General features: G+C 49.6%; 1 protein-coding gene across 1 annotated transcript in view; it reads left to right on the top strand.

Moving 5' to 3' along the window:
* Nucleotides 1–14,862, top strand: part of gars1 (glycyl-tRNA synthetase 1) — an 84,483-nt gene that overhangs the window by 28,973 nt on the left and 40,648 nt on the right. The window contains exons 12-14 of the mRNA XM_087987634.1: nucleotides 1,048–1,195; nucleotides 3,194–3,279; nucleotides 5,160–5,269. Of these exons, the coding sequence (XP_087843760.1) occupies nucleotides 1,048–1,195; nucleotides 3,194–3,279; nucleotides 5,160–5,269 (344 nt within the window). The remainder of the gene's footprint in view (nucleotides 1–1,047; nucleotides 1,196–3,193; nucleotides 3,280–5,159; nucleotides 5,270–14,862) is intronic.

The following is a 14,862-nucleotide window of genomic DNA, read 5'->3' as shown; positions in this document are numbered from 1 at the left end:
GTCCCCTCCCCCCTCTCTCTGTCCCCTCCCCCCTCTCTCTGTCCCCTCCCCCCTCTCTCTGTCCCCTCCCCCCTCTCTCTGTCCCCTCCCCCCTCTCTCTGTCCCCTTCCCCCTCTCTCTGTCCCCTTCCCCCTCTCTCTGTCCCCTTCCCCCTCTCTCTGTCCCCTCCCCCTTTCTCTGTCCCCTCCCCCTTTCTCTGTCCCCTCCCCCTTTCTCTGTCCCCTCCCCCTTTCTCTGTCCCCTCCACCTTTCTCTGTCCCCTCCCCCTTTCTCTGTCCCCTCCCCTTTCTCTGTCCCCTCCCCTTTCTCTGTCCCCTCCCCCTTTCTCTGTCCCCTCCCCCTTTCTCTGTCCCCTCCCCCTTTCTCTGTCCCCTCCCCCTTTCTCTGTCCCCTCCCCCCTTTCTCTGTCCCCTCCCCCCTTTCTCTGTCCCCTCCCCCCTTTCTCTGTCCCCTCCCCCCTCTCTCTGTCCCCCCCCTCTCTGTCCCCTTCCCTCCTCTCTCTGTCCCCATCCCCCCCTCTCTCTGTCCCCATCCCCCCCTCTCTCTGTCCCCATCCCCCCCCTCTCTCTGTCCCCTTCCCCCTCTCTCTCTGTCTCCTCCCCCATCTCTCTGTCCCCTCCCCCTCTCTCTGTCTCTCCCCCCCCCCTCTCTCTCCCCCCCATCTCTCTTTCTGTTCCCTCCCCCCCTCTCTCTGTCCTCCTCTTTCTGCCTCTACAATGACACTGGCAACAGAAAACTCTCTCTAGATTGGTATTAATCCGCAATCCGTCAAACTCGGAGAAGCCAAGTGCCGGCTCATGGGGAGCTTCCCTGATATTATTTGCCTTGGGAGTGTGTGAAGCAAGTCTGTCCTAAGGGGTGCTGAGTACCAAAGTTAGACACGCCTCAGCTCTCGACCTTGATTGGTGCAGAATTCTCAATGCTTTTAAAAAAGGCGGAGCACTCAAGGCCAATATCAAAAGTGAGACTTAACAAAAGAAAGCAGTTGTTAGGAGTGGATAGACTTTGGGAATTATGTGCACTGTGACCTATCCTTAACTTGGACACACAAAACCGTCAACATTGTTCAGTTTGAACCAAACAAGGGAGCTATCGGCAAAGAATTCAAGAAGGAAGCCAAGATTGTGATGGAGTTCTTAAATATCTGTGATGAGTGTTATATCGTGGATAGGGAGAAGGAGCTGAATGAAAAAGGGTGGGTTTCCCAAAACTACATCTAACTTTATTGTTTCAAGCAATGTGGGCATCACTGGCAAGGCCAGCATTTGTTGTTCTTTCCTAATGGCCCTCACATTGAAGGGCTGGATCAGAGGACAGTCAAGAGTCAACACCTTGCTGTGGTCTGGAGTCACTTGTAGGTTAGACCAGCTAAGGGTAGCAGATTTTCTTCCCAAAAGGACATTAGTAAACTTGAATTTATTGTCCCGTGTACCGAGGCACAGTGAAAAGCTTTTGTCTTGTGAGCAATACAGGCAGATCACAGAGTTACGTAGCATAGATAGTAAATAATAGATAAACAGTGGCAAAAACAAAAACACAGGTACAGGCGAATGTGAAGTGTTTGAGAGTCCATTCAGTATTCTAGCAACAGTAGGGTAGAAACTGTTTTGAAACTGGCTGGTGTGTTCAGGCTCCTGTACCTTCTCCCCGATGGTAGAGGTTTTAGAAAAACATTGTCAGGGTGGGATGGATCTTTGAGAATGCTGGCGGCCTTTCCTTGACAGTGGGCCTGGTAGGTGGATTCTATAGATGGGAGGTTGGCCTTTGTGATTGTCCGGGCTGTGTTCATCACTCTCTGTCACCGTTTCCAATCTTGAATGGTACAGTTGCTATACCAGGCAGTGATACATCCAGACAGAATGCTATTGATGGCGCACCTATAAAAGTTGGCAAAGGTATTTGCCATCATGCCAAATTTCCTCAGCTGCCTGAGGAAGAAGAGGTAAAAACAATGACTGCAGATGTTGAAACCAGATTCTGGATTAGTGGTGCTGGAAAAGCACAGCAGTTCAGGCAGCATCTGAGGAGCAGTAAAATCAACGTTTCGGGCAAAAGCCTTTCATCAGAGGAAGAAGAGACATTGTTGGGTCTTTGTAACCAGTGCGTCCACATGAAGGGTCCAAGGAAGCTTGTTGTGGATGACCACTCCCAGGAGCTTGACACCCTCCACTTGTTCCTGATGGGTTTTTACAACAATCAAGTTCACCATTCCTGAGATTAGATTTACATTCCAGATTTATTAATTGAATTTAAATTCCACCAGAGCATTAGCCTGGTGACATTATCCCTCAGATTGTTAGCTCAGTGACTTTACCAATGCACTGCTGTCAGTGAATGGCCAGGCGTATGTTAGTTTAGGAATGATCACTTTCGCCAGGACTAGAATCAGGAGTTTTTCGTCCATTTGAATTCTCTGTGTAACGAGTGAATATTGAAAAGTAGTAATGACCACCCCGTTCCCCTGCTGTCTATCCCTGACATTGGGAGGAGCTGCGTATCATTGGTCTCAGCCCACACTTCATTCACTACAGCTCCATGCTAAAGTGCTTTAGGCTGCGACTTTGTACAAGTTATAACGCAAAACCGGCCAGGTCTGCCACGGAGCTTGACTAATGAGGTGATGGAGAGGGTCTAATGTTCCAGTGTTGAAGTAGCGATTTGGGGCTATTCCATTTCTTAGCAGATCCCAGCTTAGTCAGTTCTGCTACAACAGAACTGTTTCTTCAACATGAATTGGCTTTAACGCGATTGAAGAATTCAGACCGTTACTTGTAGAAGACAAGCTTTCCTTACCTGTGCTGGCGATAACGCGATTCTGGCTCCATTAGTTTAAATGGCGTGACTATTGTGCGATTTTCTTACAACGCAAGATCACACAAAACTGGAACTATTACGTTATATCAGAGCCAACTCTACTTGCGCCTGTTGTCAAAGCCCCTTCATGCCTGAGTTAACATGAGATTGTAGCAGCAGAAGCCTGTCAGGCTAGCTCCACCATGCACTGGGGCCCACATTTACCTCCAGTTACTGACCCAAGCTCCTGTATCTGTGGAGCTGGAGCTCCCATGTTCAACCCTGCTCACTATAAGCCGAGAAGCACTGTGACATTTTTGTCATCTGGGTGTAGCCAGTTTAAGTCTGTTAAAGGCATTTGTGATGTGTGAGGTTAATGTTGCTTTATCCCTCTTACCAGGGAGTTCACTTTTACTTCAGATGGGAAAAGCTTTACTCTGAACAAGAGCATGGTTGGAGTGAAGAGGTTTCAGAAAACTTTACATGGTCAGTGGAATGTGCTTTTATTTCCAAGTTAATCCTCAAACAGTTTTACACCTTTTCTCAGTGTCTCTCTGTTCCCCCTTCGCTATAGGTCATTGTGTGAATTCCTTTGATTGTAAACGGTGTGTGCCAACATAGCATTTATTATTCTCTTCTTAATAGCTGTGCAATGCTTTACTCATGAAATAATGGAAACAGTCTCTACCTTCTCAATCCTGTCAGCTACTCTGGTGTCTGGAGTAGCAGTCCAGAAGATCCAGATATAACACCATGTTAATATGGTTGTCATAAAAACATGCTGGTGCTCGAAAGGGTAAGTTTTGCCCTGCGTTGTCTTGCTGTAAATATAAATTATGGCCCTGCCTTTCTCCCAGTTCCCTCACCAAAGGCAGTGCCACTAACTGCTTTGGTGGTTGCTGTGTGTCTGGATCAAATGCTCAAAGTCTAGATTAGAGTGGTGCTGGAAAAGCACAGCAAGTCAGGCAGCATCCGAGGAGCAGGAAAATCGACGTTTCAGGCAAAAGCCGTTCATCAGGAATAGAAGTCCTTGATGACCTGCTGTGCTTTTCGAGCACCACTCTAATCTTGACTCTAATCTGCAGTACCCACTTTTCTCTCAAATGCTCAACGGCCCTAGTTACAGCATCACCAGATACCAGTTTGCACTGGCATGATTCGCTGTGATAAGGTGGTACACTCAGTCCTACTTTTCCTTTGTCTGGCAGCTGAGCTGACCTTATGGGGTTAATTAAGATTATGGATCAAAGCCCCTGGCACCTTTCTGTCCAGTACTGGAGATTCCAAGTGCACGCTGTCAGAGGGTTTAACCAGTGGTTTGCAGCACAAGCTTCTTGCTGTTATAATTTCTTCCACTGTTTTTAACCCATGATCTTGAATGATTTTTTAAACAATCTCATCAACCTGCTTTGTTACCTTCAAAGATTTATGTGCACATATCCCCAGTACAAGTACACAATCCTTTATCCAAAATGCTGGGGACCAGCTGGTTTTCGGAATGCAGAAGGTTTGGAATTTCAAAATAAGTGACAGTTTGACAGTGAAATATTTTAAAATATCTTACTGAACAGCAGACTCCCAGTGGAGTAATGGGCCCTGAGACAGAATTGAGGCCTGCCAGTGGTGTGCCACGCCCATCCATGTCGCATCTGAGTGACCTGCTTCGAGTGGGTGTGGAGTTGGGTTAACTGTTTGCACGCCAAACAACCTTGTTAAGGGGAAAAAAACTTCACGATATCCTTTGGATTTTGGATTTCAGGATTTCAGATAAAGGATTGTCTATCTGTACCTGTATAGTGTCGTCTGTAGGTAGGAAGGAAATACCTGTCGACAGGCTGATGCTGCTCCCCAGTTTGACCACCACTGACTGACTTGTCCTTGGGAAATGTGTAAAATGTGTCAACATTGTATTATCACCTGGCTGCTATATGTATGAGAATGTCGAACATAAAAGTGACACAGTGGTAATGTCCCTACCTCTGGTCCAGAAGGCCTGGGTTCAAGTCCTATCTGTTCCAGAGGTGTGTCATAACATCTGTGAACAGATCCATTAAAAAAAAATCACCAGACAGAGAAACCCCCCCTTAATATCTTCAGCCATGAACTGAATCCCTTTGAAAATGCAGAAGCCTTGGTAGCCAATTATAACAAGTCATTGTGAGCGCAGCAAGAACTGACAACTAATAGTGTGAGCAATGAGCTTTGTTCAGGTGTGGCATCACAAGTGGGACACTCCCTACAGCTGTATCTGAAAGCACCGTCACAAGTTTCGGGAGACAGTATGTCATGTAAAAGGTTCTGTGGGAGGAGGTCCCTGCTCAGTCATTTATTCACACAATAAACCTGTTTTTGTTTTTGTGTTTCAGTGGAGGAAATCACTCCCAGTGTGATTGAACCGTCCTTTGGCATCGGAAGAATTATGTACTCAGTTTTTGAGCACACCTTTCACGTCCGAGAAGGGGATGAGCAGAGAACGGTAAGTCTGCACATTCTCCCTATGTGGCCTTCAGTGCAGTGGCATTGCACGGAGAGGGAGAGGGGGAGGAGGCAGGCACACCGAGAGAGAGAGAGAGGATGTGGAAGGACAGAGAAAGGGACAAAGAGAGTGGGAGAAAAGCAGCATGGAGCATTGGAGCGTTTGAAGTTGCAGCTGTAGGGGAGCAGGGGGCTGTTGTGGTCACCCACAACAGGATAATGTGCAATTGGATGGGAATCTCTCAAAATCTGCAGGAGGCTAGCCAAGAGAGAGCATAGAGTGTGACAGTGACTAAAATATAGATCTTAACTCATCCCTATTTGTTTCCTATAAAAGCACAGCAGGCCAGGCAGCATCCTGATGAAGGGCTTATGCCCGAAACATTGTTTCTCCTGCTCCTCGGATGCAGCCTGACCTGCTGTGCTTTCCCAGCAACACACTCTCGACTCTGATCTCCAGCATCTGCAGTCCTCACTTTCTCCTATTTTGTTTCCTGTTGCGGGTGGAAGTGATAGATTGTTTAATACACCAGTGGTTAACCTCCTGTCCAGCTGCTTCTGTCTTACATAAGCCTTGGTGTGGCGCTGCATTATCTTTGGGACATAAATGTCCTTTATCTGTTTGGTCTTAGGATGTGGGCATCACTGGCTTTATTGCCCGTATCTACTTGCCCTTGAGAGTGGCAGTGAGCTGCCTTTGTGAACCTCTGGAGTCTGTGTGCTGCAGGTGGGCCCACAATACTGTTTAGGAAGGGAATTCCTGGATTTTAACACAGAAAAAAAGGGCTTGGTTTGTATCTTGGTATCCGGAAGCTAACCTGTTCACAGCTATCGCGGCCTGTGTTGCTGCTTGGTTATTGCAAAGTGGACACCACAGATTCAGCCAATCATTCCTGTGCAGGCCCTTTGCAAATACGATCCTGTTAGTGATGTGCTTATCCTCCCCTTGCAGTGTTTCACCTCTATATTTACACATTCATGTTCTGTTTGTTTGGGAGAGGTTCCGAATACTCAACAAGCCAGACTGGTCTTTCACAGACCATCTCAAGGCACTGGTGTGTTAAGAATATAAGGTTCTGCAGCAATAGGAGAGGGGTTGTTCTGCTCAGTGTGTGGTGCTCTTCTTGAAACTGTTGAGGATTTGCAAAAGGTAGTAGAAGTATAGGAAACAGGAAAAGTGAAAAAATCAGCAGTGTACTGCGCAAAGACAGTAAGAAGGAAACAGAACAAATAAAGATGAGGAAGATTGGAGAGTAAATTATTAGTTTGATATAATTGGTAAAGAAGTTGTAATGTTTGTAGCTCAGGTTGAGGTTTAGGGTGTAGGTTTGCTCGCTGAGTTGTAGGTTTGATATCCAGACGTTTCATTACCTGGATAGGTAACATCATCAGTGGCCATCCTACACCCTGGTAAAGACGTCATGGGCTGATAAATAATTTTTACACAGTGACCTGATGACCTGTGCTGCTTGCCAGGGTGACCGTAGAAAATTCAGAAACATTCAGGGCTGTGAAGATAGTGCTGAAGTCAGAACACTTGAATATCTCTTTTTTTGGCTGACTGGTCTGTTATGCTTCAACGTTGTGTGGTCATTTATATACTCCAGGAGGGTGTGGTTTTTTATATACATATATATATATATATATATATACACACTCTCGCGGGGCATGGGTTATTGATATACACCGGTGGGGCGAGGGTTATTTATATACCCCGGCGGGGTGTGGGGTTATTGATATACACCGGTGGGGCGAGGGTTATTTATATACCCCGGCGGGGTGTGGGGTTATTTATATACTCCGGCGGGGAGTGGGGTTATTTATATACCCCGGCGGGGAGTGGGGTTATTTATATACCCCGGCGGGGTGTGGGGTTATTTATATACCCCGGCGGGGTGTGGGGTTATTTATATACTCCGGCGGGGTGTGGGTTATTTATATACTCCAGCGGGGAGTGGGATTATTTATATACTCCGGCGGGGCGTGGGGTTATTTATATACTCCGGCGGGGTGTGGGTTATTTATATACTCCAGCGGGGAGTGGGGTTATTTATATACTCCGGCGGGGCGTGGGGTTATTTATATACTCCGGCGGGGAGTGGGGTTATTTATATACTCCGGCGGGGAGTGGGGTTATTTATATACTCCGGCGGGGAGTGGGGTTATTTATATACTCCGGCGGGGAGTGGGGTTATTTATATACTCCGGCGGGGTGTGGGTTATTTATATACTCCGGCGGGGTGTGGGGTTATTTATATACTCCATTGGCGAGTGGGGTTATTTATATACTCCGGCGGGGTGTGGGTTATTTATATACTCCGGTGGCGAGTGGGGTTATTTATATACTCCGGCGGGTTGTGGGTTATTTATATACTCCGGTGGCGAGTGGGGTTATTTATATACTCCGGCGGGGAGTGGGGTTATTTATATACTCCGGCGGGGTGTGGGTTATTTATATACTCCGGCGGGGTGTGGGGTTATTTATATACTCCGGCGGGGTGTGGGGTTATTTATATACTCCGGCGGGGTGCGGGGTTATTTATATACTCCGGTGGGGTTATTTATATACTCCGGCGGGGTGTGGGGTTATTTATATACTCCGGCGGGGTGTGGGGTTATTTATATACTCCGGCGGGGTGTGGGGTTATTTATATACTCCAGTGGGGTTATTTATATACTCCGGCGGGGTGCGGGGTTATTTATATACTCCGGCGGGGTGTGCGGTTATTTATATACTCCGGTGGGGTTATTTATATACTCCGGTGGGGTTATTTATATACTCCGGCGGGGTTATTTATATACTCCGGCGGGGTGTGGGGTTATTTATATACTCCGGCGGGGTGTGGGGTTATTTATATACTCCGGCGGGGTGCGGGGTTATTTATATACTCCGGCGGGGTGCGGGGTTATTTATATACTCCGGCGGGGTGCGGGGTTATTTATATACTCCGGCGGGGTGCGGGGTTATTTATATACTCCGGCGGGATGCGGGGTTATTTATATACTCCGGCGGGGAGTGGGGTTATTTATATACTCCGGTGGAGCACGGGTTATTTATATACTCCGGCGGGGTGCGGGGTTATTTATATACTCCGGCGGGGTGTGGGGTTATTTATATACTCCGGTGGAGCACGGGTTATTTATATACTCCGGCGGGGTGTGGGGTTATTTATATACTCCGGTGGAGCACGGGTTATTTATATACCCCGGCGGGGCGAGGGGTTATTTATATACTCCGGTGGAGCACGGGTTATTTATATACTCCGGCGGGGTGTGGGGTTATTTATATACTCCGCCGGGGCGAGGGGTTATTTATATACTCCGGCGGGGCGTGGGGCTATTTATATACTCCGGCGGGGAGTGGGTTATTTATATACTCCGGCGGGGTGAGGGGTTATTTATATACTCCGGCGGGGTGAGGGGTTATTTATATACTCCGGGCGGGCGTGGGGTTATTTATATACTCCGGCGGGGAGTGGGGTTATTTATATACTCCGGCGGGGCGTGGGGTTATTTATATACTCCGGTGGGGTGTGGGGTTATTTATATACTCCGGCGGGGTGTGGGGTTATTTATATACTCCGGCCGGGCGTGGGGTTATTTATATACTCCGGCGGGGAGTGGGGTTATTTATATACTCCGGCGGGGCGTGGGGTTATTTATATACTCCGGCGGGGCGTGGGGTTATTTATATACTCCGGTGGGGTGTCGGGTTATTTATATACTCCGGCGGGGCGTGGGTTATTTATATACTCCGGCGGGGCGTGGGGTTATTTATATACTCCGGCGGGGCGTGGGTTATTTATATACTCCGGTGGAGCACGGGTTATTTATATACTCCGGCGGGGCGTGGGGTTATTTATATACTCCGGCGGGGCGTGGGGTTATTTATATACTCCGGCGGGGTGTGGGGTTATTTATATACTCCGGCGGGGTGTGGGGTTATTTATATACTCCGGCGGGGTGTGGGGTTATTTATATACTCCGGCGGGGTGTGGGGTTATTTATATACTCCGGCGGGGTGTGGGGTTATTTATATACCCCGGCGGGGTGTGGGGTTATTTATATACTCCGGCGGGGTGTGGGGTTATTTATATACTCCGGCGGGGCGTGGGGTTATTTATATACTCCGGCGGGGCGTGGGTTATTTATATACTCCGGTGGAGCACGGGTTATTTATATACTCCGGCGGGGTGTGGGATTATTTATATACTCCGGCGGGGCGTGGGGTTATTTATATACTCCGGCGGGGCGTGGGGTTATTTATATACTCCGGCGGAGCACGGGTTATTAAAATACAACGGCGGGGAGTGGGGTTATTTATAATACCCTGCGGGGTGTGGGGTTATTTATATACTCCGGCGGGGCGTGGATTATTTATATACTCCGGTGGAGCACGAGTTCTTAAAATACACCGGCGGGGTGTGGGGTTATTTATATACTCCGGCGGGGTGTGGGGTTATTTATATACTCCGGCGGGGCGTGGGGTTATTTATATACTCCGGCGGGGCGTGGATTATTTATATACTCCGGTGGAGCACGAGTTCTTAAAATACACCGGCGGGGTGTGGGGTTATTTATATACTCCGGCGGGGTGTGGGGTTATTTATATACTCCGGCGGGGCGTGGGGTTATTTATATACTCCGGTGGAGCACGGGTTCTTAAAATACACCGGCGGGGTGTGGGGTTATTTATATACTCCGGCGGGGCGTGGGGTTATTTATATACTCCGGCGGGGTGTGGGGTTATTTATATACTCCGGTGGAGCACGGGTTATTTATATACTCCGGCGGGGAGTGGGGTTATTTATATACTCCGGCGGGGAGTGGGGTTATTTATATACTCCGGCGGGGTGTGGGGTTATTTATATACCCTGACGGGGCGTGGGGTTATTTATATACCCCGGCGGGGCGTGGAGTTATTTATATACTCCGGCGGGGCGTGGGGTTATTTATATACTCCGGCGGGGCGTGGATTATTTATATACTCCGGTGGAGCACGGGTTATTAAAATACACCGGCGGGGTGTGGGGTTATTTATATACTCCGGCGGAGCACGGGTTATTTATATACTCCGGCGGGGCGTGGGGTTATTTATATACTCCGGCGGGGCGTGGGGTTATTTATATACTCCGGCGGGGTGTGGGGTTATTTATATACTCCGGCGGGGAGTGGGGTTATTTATATACTCCGGCGGGGTGTGGGGTTATTTATATACCCTGACGGGGCGTGGGGTTATTTATATACTCCGGTGGGGTGTGGGGTTATTTATTTACTCCGGCGGGGAGTGGGGTTATTTATATACTCCGGCGGGGCGTGGGGTTATTTATATACTCCGGCGGGGCGTGGGGTTATTTATATACTCCGGCGGGGCGTGGGGTTATTTATATACTCCGGCGGGGCGTGGGGCTATTTATATACCCTGACGGGGTGTGGGGTTATTTATATACTCCGGCGGGGTGTGGGGTTATTGATATACTCCGGCGGGGTGTGGGGTTATTTATATACTCCGGCGGGGTGTGGGGTTTATTTATGTACTCCGGTGGGGTGTGGGGTTATTTATATACTCCGGCGGGGTGTGGGGTTATTTATATACTCCGGCGGGGTGTGGGGTTATTTATATACTCCGGCGGGGTGTGGGTTATTTATATACTCCGGCGGGGTGTGGGTTATTTATATACTCCGGCGGGGTGTGGGGTTATTTATATACTCCGGCGGGGTGTGGGGTTATTTATATACTCCGGCGGGGAGTGGGGTTATTTATATACTCCGGCGGGGTGTGGGGTTATTTATATACTCCGGCGGGGCGTGGGGTTATTTATATACTCCGGCGGGGTGTGGGGTTATTTATATACTCCGGCGGGGTGTGGGGTTATTTATATACTCCGGCGGGGTGTGGGGTTATTTATATACTCCGGCGGGGCGTGGGGTTATTTATATACTCCGGCGGGGTGTGGGGTTATTTATATACTCCGGCGGAGCACGGGTTATTTATATACCCCGGCGGGGTGTGGGTTATTTATATACTCCGGCGGGGTGCGGGGTTATTTATATACTCCGGCGGGGTGCGGGGTTATTTATATACTCCGGCGGGGTGCGGGGTTATTTATATACTCCGGCGGGGCGTGGGGTTATTTATATACTCCGGCGGGGCGTGGGGTTATTTATCTACTCCGGCGGGGTGTGGGGTTATTTATATACTCCGGCGGAGCACGGGTTATTTATATACTCCGGCGGGGAGTGGGTTAATTATATACTCCGGCTGGGCGCTGGGTTATTTATATACTCCGGCGGGGTGTGGGTTATTTATATACTCCGGCGGGGCGTGGGGTTATTTATATACTCCGGCGGGGTGCGGGGTTATTTATATACTCCGGCGGGGTGCGGGGTTATTTATATACTCCGGCGGGGCGCGGGGTTATTTATATACTCCGGCGGGGTGCGGGGTTATTTATATACTCCGGCGGGGTGCGGGGTTATTTATATACTCCGGCGGGGTGCGGGGTTATTTATATACTCCGGCGGGGTGCGGGGTTATTTATATACTCCGGCGGGGTGCGGTGTTATTTATATACTCCGGCGGGGTGCGGTGTTATTTATATACTCCGGCGGGGTGTGGGGTTATTTATATACACCGGCGGGGTGCGGGGTTATTTATATACTCCGGCGGGGTGCGGGGTTATTTATATACTCCGGCGGGGTGTGGGGTTATTTATATACACCGGCGGGGTGTGGGGTTATTTATATACACCGGCGGGGTGTGGGGTTATTTATATACTCCGGCGGGGTGCGGGGTTATTTATATACTCCGGCGGGGTGTGGGGTTATTTATATACTCCGGCGGGGTGCGGGGTTATTTATATACTCCGGCGGGGTGTGGGGTTATTTATATACACCGGCGGGGTGTGGTGTTATTTATATACACCGGCGGGGTGTGGTGTTATTTATATACTCCGGCGGGGAGTGGGGTTATTTATATACTCCGGCGGGGTGCGGGGTTATTTATATACTCCGGCGGGGTGTGGTGTTATTTATATACTCCGGCGGGGTGTGGGGTTATTTATATACACCGGCGGGGTGTGGTGTTATTTATATACTCCGGCGGGGTGCGGGGTTATTTATATACTCCGGCGGGGCGTGGGGTTATTTATATACTCCGGCGGGGTGTGGGGTTATTTATATACTCCGGCGGAGCACGGGTTATTTATATACTCCGGCGGGGTGTGGGGTTATTTATATACTCCGGCGGGGTGCGGGGTTATTTATATACTCCGGCGGGGAGTGGGGTTATTTATATACTCCGGCGGGGTGTGGGGTTATTTGTAAACTCCGGCGGAGCACGGGTTATTTATATACTCCGGCGGGGCGTAGGGTTATTTATATACTCCGGCGGGGTGCGGGGTTATTTATATACTCCGGCGGGGAGTGGGGTTATTTATATACTCCGGCGGGGAGTGGGGTTATTTATATACTCCGGCGGGGAGTGGGGTTATTTATATACTCCGGCGGGGTGTGGGGTTATTTATATACTCCGGCGGAGCACGGGTTATTTATATACCCCGGCGGGGCGTGGGGTTATTTATATACTCCGGCGGGGCGCGGGGTTATTTATATACTCCGGCGGGGCGTGGGGTTATTTATATACTCCGGCGGGGTGCGGGGTTATTTATATACTCCGGCGGGGTGCGGGGTTATTTATATACTCCGGCGGGGAGTGGGGTTATTTATATACTCCGGCGGGGTGTGGGGTTATTTATATACTCCGGCGGGGCGTGGGGTTATTTATATACTCCGGCGGGGAGTGGGGTTATTTATATACTCCGGTGGGGCGTGGGGTTATTTATATACTCCGGCGGGGTGTGGGGTTATTTATATACTCCGGCGGAGCACGGGTTATTTATATACCCCGGCGGGGAGTGGGGTTATTTATATACTCCGGCGGGGCGTGGGGTTATTTATATACTCCGGCGGGGTGTGGGGTTATTTATATACTCCGGCGGGGCGTGGGGTTATTTATATACTCCGGTGGGGCGTGGGGTTATTTATATACTCCGGCGGGGAGTGGGGTTATTTATATACTCCGGCGGGGCGTGGGGTTATTTATATACTCCGGCGGGGTGTGGGGTTATTTATATACTCCGGCGGAGCACGGGTTATTTATATACCCCGGCGGGGCGTGGGGTTATTTATATACTCCGGCGGGGAGTGGGTTATTTATATACTCCGGCGGGGTGTGGGGTTATTTATATACTCCGGCGGGGTGCGGGGTTATTTATATACTCCGGCGGGGTGCGGGGTTATTTATATACTCCGGCGGGGTGCGGGGTTATTTATATACTCCGGCGGGGTGCGGGGTTATTTATATACTCCGGCGGGGTGCGGGGTTATTTATATACTCCGGCGGGGTGTGGGGTTATTTATATACTCCGGCGGGGTGTGGGGTTAATTATATACTCCGGCGGGGTGTGGGGTTATTTATATACTCCGGCGGGGTGTGGGGTTATTTATATACTCCGGCGGGGTGTGGGGTTATTTATATACTCCGGCGGAGCACGGGTTATTTATATACCCCGGCGGGGAGTGGGGTTATTTATATACTCCGGCGGGGAGTGGGGTTATTTATATACTCCGGCGGGGCGTGGGGTTATTTATATACTCCGGCGGGGTGTGGGGTTATTTATATACTCCGGCGGGGCGTGGGGTTATTTATATACTCCGGTGGGGCGTGGGGTTATTTATATACTCCGGCGGGGAGTGGGGTTATTTATATACTCCGGCGGGGCGTGGGGTTATTTATATACTCCGGCGGGGTGTGGGGTTATTTATATACTCCGGCGGAGCACGGGTTATTTATATACCCCGGCGGGGCGTGGGGTTATTTATATACTCCGGCGGGGAGTGGGTTATTTATATACTCCGGCGGGGTGTGGGGTTATTTATATACTCCGGCGGGGTGCGGGGTTATTTATATACTCCGGCGGGGTGCGGGGTTATTTATATACTCCGGCGGGGTGCGGGGTTATTTATATACTCCGGCGGGGTGCGGGGTTATTTATATACTCCGGCGGGGTGCGGGGTTATTTATATACTCCGGCGGGGTGTGGGGTTATTTATATACTCCGGCGGGGTGTGGGGTTAATTATATACTCCGGCGGGGTGTGGGGTTATTTATATACTCCGGTGGGGCGTGGGGTTATTTATATACTCCGGCGGGGTGTGGGTTATTTATATACTCCGGCGGGGTGTGGGTTATTTATATACTCCGGCGGGGTGTGGGGTTATTTATATACTCCGGCGGGGTGTGGGGTTATTTATATACTCCGGCGGGGAGTGGGGTTATTTATATACTCCGGCGGGGAGTGGGGTTATTTATATACTCCGGCGGGGTGTGGGTTATTTATATACTCCGGCGGGGTGTGGGGTTATTTATATACTCCGGCGGGGTGTGGGGTTAATTATATACTCCGGCGGGGTGTGGGGTTATTTATATACTCCGGTGGGGCGTGGGGTTATTTATATACTCCGGCGGGGTGTGGGTTATTTATATACTCCGGCGGGGCGTGGGGTTATTTATATACTCCGGCGGGGTGTGCG

Source organism: Chiloscyllium plagiosum, unplaced genomic scaffold (genome assembly GCF_037043375.1).
Source record: "Chiloscyllium plagiosum isolate Xiang-an unplaced genomic scaffold, Cpla_swu_hap1 HiC_scaffold_5, whole genome shotgun sequence".
In the NCBI taxonomy this organism is placed as follows: Eukaryota; Metazoa; Chordata; class Chondrichthyes; order Orectolobiformes; family Hemiscylliidae; genus Chiloscyllium; species Chiloscyllium plagiosum.
The sequence above is the reverse complement of the archived record's forward strand: the minus strand, read 5'-3'. Positions and strand labels throughout refer to the sequence as shown.